General features: G+C 50.0%; 1 protein-coding gene across 1 annotated transcript in view; it reads left to right on the top strand.

Annotated features, from left to right (window-relative positions):
* LOC104984379 (killer cell immunoglobulin-like receptor 2DS2) overlaps positions 1–4189 on the top strand; it is a 12470-nt gene that overhangs the window by 370 nt on the left and 7911 nt on the right. The window contains exons 2-3 of the mRNA XM_010834067.1: positions 2509–2619; positions 2802–2963. Of these exons, the coding sequence (XP_010832369.1) occupies positions 2509–2619; positions 2802–2963 (273 nt within the window). The remainder of the gene's footprint in view (positions 1–2508; positions 2620–2801; positions 2964–4189) is intronic.

The raw sequence follows: 4189 nt of genomic DNA on the forward strand, positions 1-4189 counted from the left end.
ATTTGGTCAAGTACCTTTTTTTTACAAATATAATAAAATAGAGGGAATTGTCAGGAAGCATTTAACAAGAGGCTTCCTGTGTGCTGTTTTGGATCTGTCAGGAATTCTCTGCTCCTTATTAATTCCTGAAGAGGAGAGGCAAGCCTCTCCCACGGGCTGAAGAATGCAGGCATTTCCTTCATTAGTTTTTCTATACAGTGATAAGTACCCTCTTCCTTCCTGTGAACCATATGGTAAAAGTGATCGTATACAACTCTTTCCCTTTAATATGGATCACCTATGTTTTGTAAGTCTGGAATTTTAATCTTTATCTTTGCTGAGAATAACTACCTTGTAAGACAGTATATATTTCCACACCATGTTGATTAAAACACCTTTGTTCCATCAGAGCTCTGGTCCCCATGTATTTCTCTCTCTCTCTCTCTCTTTCAGGGTGATCTCTTGGAGCGCAGAGGCTCTCTGAGTTCACTTTCCTACCCGGGCTTCTAAGACCCTCTCGAGAAGGTGCTCTCCGTCTTCACTCCATCGAGAGGGCACCTGAGGCCTCCGTGAACAGAGCAAGTCCCATGGTCGGGGGCTTTATTGGCTTTCTGCATAAATCAAGGAATATCAGCCTTTTTCTCTCCTTTACCTTCTCATCATCGACTCTAGACCACCAGGTTCCAGTCCATTAAAGGACTTCAACAAGGTGAGAGCAGCCAGGGACTATGCCCGTCGGATTGGCCCTCACCCAGTGAAGCGTTGGGGTTGTGTTTCATTTTGTTAGCATAGTTGTGGGCCCTGCCGGCCAGGGCATTTTGGCCTTAGTGGACAGGATCGACCCCAGCAGTTTACCTTGTAAGAGGTTGTGCAGGTGCTGCATAGAGGATGGGCGGGGGCCCCACAAGAAGGGAAATACTGGCTGGAGGAGTCACGGGGGCACGTGGACTGAGCTATCAAGTCAGTCCTTGAAGCAGAAAGGCTAAGCCCCTTAACGTCTCCCTTCTTCCAAGGAAAGAATACACTGGCTGGAGGAGTCTCTGGGGCATGAGGATCAAGCTAGAGAGTCACTCCTTGAAGCAGAAAGGCTAAACCCGTTAATGTCTCCCATCTTACAAACCACAGAGCAATGTGTCCAGTATTTTAATGATGGGTACCTACTGCTTACGTGTATGACATACACCCTCATAGCTTCACATGTCTACTACATGCCTCTTACAAGTGCTGGGCACTGTTCTGGGTGCTGGACACTCAGTATGTAGTAGGGGATACGTAGTCCAGGATCTTTCTATTTCTGCAAAGAAAAATAGAAGAACGAAAGACTCCGTGTGGTTCAGCTTGAGCAAGTTCACCACGTGGACGGCCCCGCATGCATGTAAATTGTGGTAAAATACATATAACATAAATTTAACATTTTAACCAGTTGACTGAATGACTGGGTGGCTTCAGTGGAGTCAGGCTAACAGATGGCCTTGGGGTGCCATCCGCCTTTGTCCCAGAGGAACACTCCAAAGCTTGGTGGCCTTGTAGACCTTCCCTTTTTTCTTCACTCTCCCCAGTGGCTCTAGGTCATTGGTCTGTGTGTCATTTAAGAATCTCTTTATCCACTTTGTTGTTAGGTTTATGTTTTGGAAAGCTTCTCAGACGTCCCTGGGTCTTAGAAGGCAGGCTTGGATTCCGGGTTCTCCGCTGCCACGTGCCTGCCAGGTCGAGGTGGAGGCCAAAGGCCAGTCTGAGTTGTGGTGGTCTGTGTGGTCTTGGGATCAGTGGACCCCCTCTTCTCTGGAGGGGCAAGGAGATCCTTTGTGTGGAGCCTGGAGAGACTTGACAGGGTCAGTCTTCACAGTCTCACTCTCTTTTTAATTTAAGTTTGCATTTAGTTTCTCATTTAACTGTTTTCTAGGAGTTTCCAACTCCTAGTGTAAAACTCAAAATACGCAGGGAGCAGCTTCTTAAAAAAGAAGAAGAAATTGCTGAACTGAAAGCAGAAAGAAGCAATACCAGGGTCAGTACGGGGACTCTCACGTGTTGACATTTGCCCCATGTGGGTCACCGCTAGCCTCCGTGTTGCTGTCTTTAAACTCTGTCTGATTTTCAAGTCATTCTTCACATCTTCCCACTGAGCAGACCAGGGTGGATAAGTTCGTGGTTCTCATACCTTACTTCAAATTTATGATGAGAGCTAATGTAATTTTAGTACATTTGAGAGGGGAGTTCTCAACTTACATTTTTGTCCATGCTACACTTTGTGTGGGATCTTCGTTCCCCAATCAGGGATTAAAACCCATGACCCCTGCAGAAGGGTGGAGTCTTAACTACTGGGCCACTGGGGAAGTCCACTCTTAACTTTAGACAGAACTGGCAGGATTCCAACGTGCCTTAGCATGTTTCCAGCTGTAGCGTGAGTCTGAAAGGAGTTATCGGCCCTGAAGTCAAGCATGAGGTTGAAAGTGCTCCTTTGGCCCTGCCCTGAAGCTGCTGTTGGTGCATCTGGGGTTACTGGTTGCCTGGTACGTGCCATCCCTCCAGATTATGGCAGGCAAGCAGCAGGCACAGTCCCCAGCTAACATGACCAGAGAGGTGGAGGTGCTCAGGGCGCTGAAATTGCTGTTTGAGCACCACAATCCCCTGGACGAGAAGGTACCAGCCACCCATCCGTCCTGGATTTGTACACTTAGTGCCTTGTTTTGACCTCACCGATTGCCTGGAAGTGCTGTGTTCCTTCCCTGTCAAAACAAGGCTAAGGCTTCCTTTCCCCTTTGGGGACCCTCCTACGGCTCTCTAAGCCACGAGGAAGACCTGACTAAGGTGATTGCACTCAGGAAGTCATAGAAAAGCAGTCACAGGAGGAGAGCCAGTTGAAGGAGCGCCTGGCAGCCCTCTCTTTCCACGTTACAGATCTGGAGGAAGGCCTGGACATGGCCAGGAAGAACCTCCTCAAGTCCAAGGATATGAACAGGAAACTGCAGTGGGACATCCGCGAAGTGAGTGACGGTGGTCGTGTCTGCCTGAGGTGGACTGTGGGTCCCTTCTTCTCCCGGTGATCTCAGCCTTGGGATGGCTGCGTAAGAGCAGAGCACTGGAGAGACCACAACTGGCTGCCTCCCCACCTCTGCGTCGAGGTCTCTGGGGTAGAAGAGGCCTGGTCCAGGCAGTCCGTTGGCAGTGGACCAACATGAGGGCAGCCCTGGCGCTGTGCTGCACCCTGGGTGTGGACTCCTCCTTTCCACAAGTTCTAGGGGGCCCATTGTGCTCCTTTTGTAAAAATTCATTCATCCATTCATTCATTTATTGGTGTATAGTGGCTTTACACTGCTGTGTCAATTTCTAATGTACAGCAAAGTGAATCAGTCATATATCTATCTATCTATCTATGTATCTGCCTCTCTTTTAGATTTCCTGCCCATTTACTTCACCACAGAGCACTGAGTAGACTTCCCTGTGCTGTACACTAGGTCCTTACTCATTGACTTTATGTGTAGTATCAGTACTGTATATATGTCAACCCCAGTCTCCCAGTTCATCCCCGCCTCCACCTGCCTGTTGAATGCTGAAATTTCCTTCTGATTCCCTCAGACGAGTCTGGTGACATCTGTGGAGCCCGTTCTCTCACAGATGGGAGCATGCTGTGTGGGCTCTGCTGAGGCAGCTTGCCTGGCCATTTTCTCGAGTTTTCTGAGGTTCCGCTCCTTGAAGGGATGTGTGACAGTGATACAGTCAGACAAGTCGAGTGATGTTTGCTCACCCTCAGATCCTCAGGCCCGAGCTGTGTGACCATGTGGAATCATGATGTTTCTGGCGGTCGTGTCTGCGGGTGTCATGATTTATGAGAAACATTGCGGAGATGTGGTGCTGCTACGGGAATCATCCCCACTGCCAGCCAGCCAGCCAGTCAGCCACCCTGTCCTTCTGGTGGGAAAGTGTTGCCCTGCGCTGCCAGTGGGCACTGGCTGGGGAAGGAGAGTCAGGCGGGGTTGTGCTGTCACGGCTGTTGGGAGCCTTGCCCGGAGCTCAGTGAGCAGCTGAGGGGCCGTCCGTTGGTGGGCAGTGGGCAGTGTCAGGTGCTCGCAGACCCTCCCAGAGCAGGGTCACTAACAACCGCCAGGGGGCGCCCTTCTGCCTGTGATCTTCTTCTCCAGGCTTGGTTTCTCCTCCCCCCTGGCATCTCTGCTGTCCGTCCCCGGTTGGCCTTGTAGTCCGACCTTTTGTC

Source organism: Bison bison, unplaced genomic scaffold, assembly GCF_000754665.1.
Source record: "Bison bison bison isolate TAMUID 2011002044 unplaced genomic scaffold, Bison_UMD1.0 scf7180017863996, whole genome shotgun sequence".
Classification (NCBI taxonomy): Eukaryota; Metazoa; Chordata; class Mammalia; order Artiodactyla; family Bovidae; genus Bison; species Bison bison.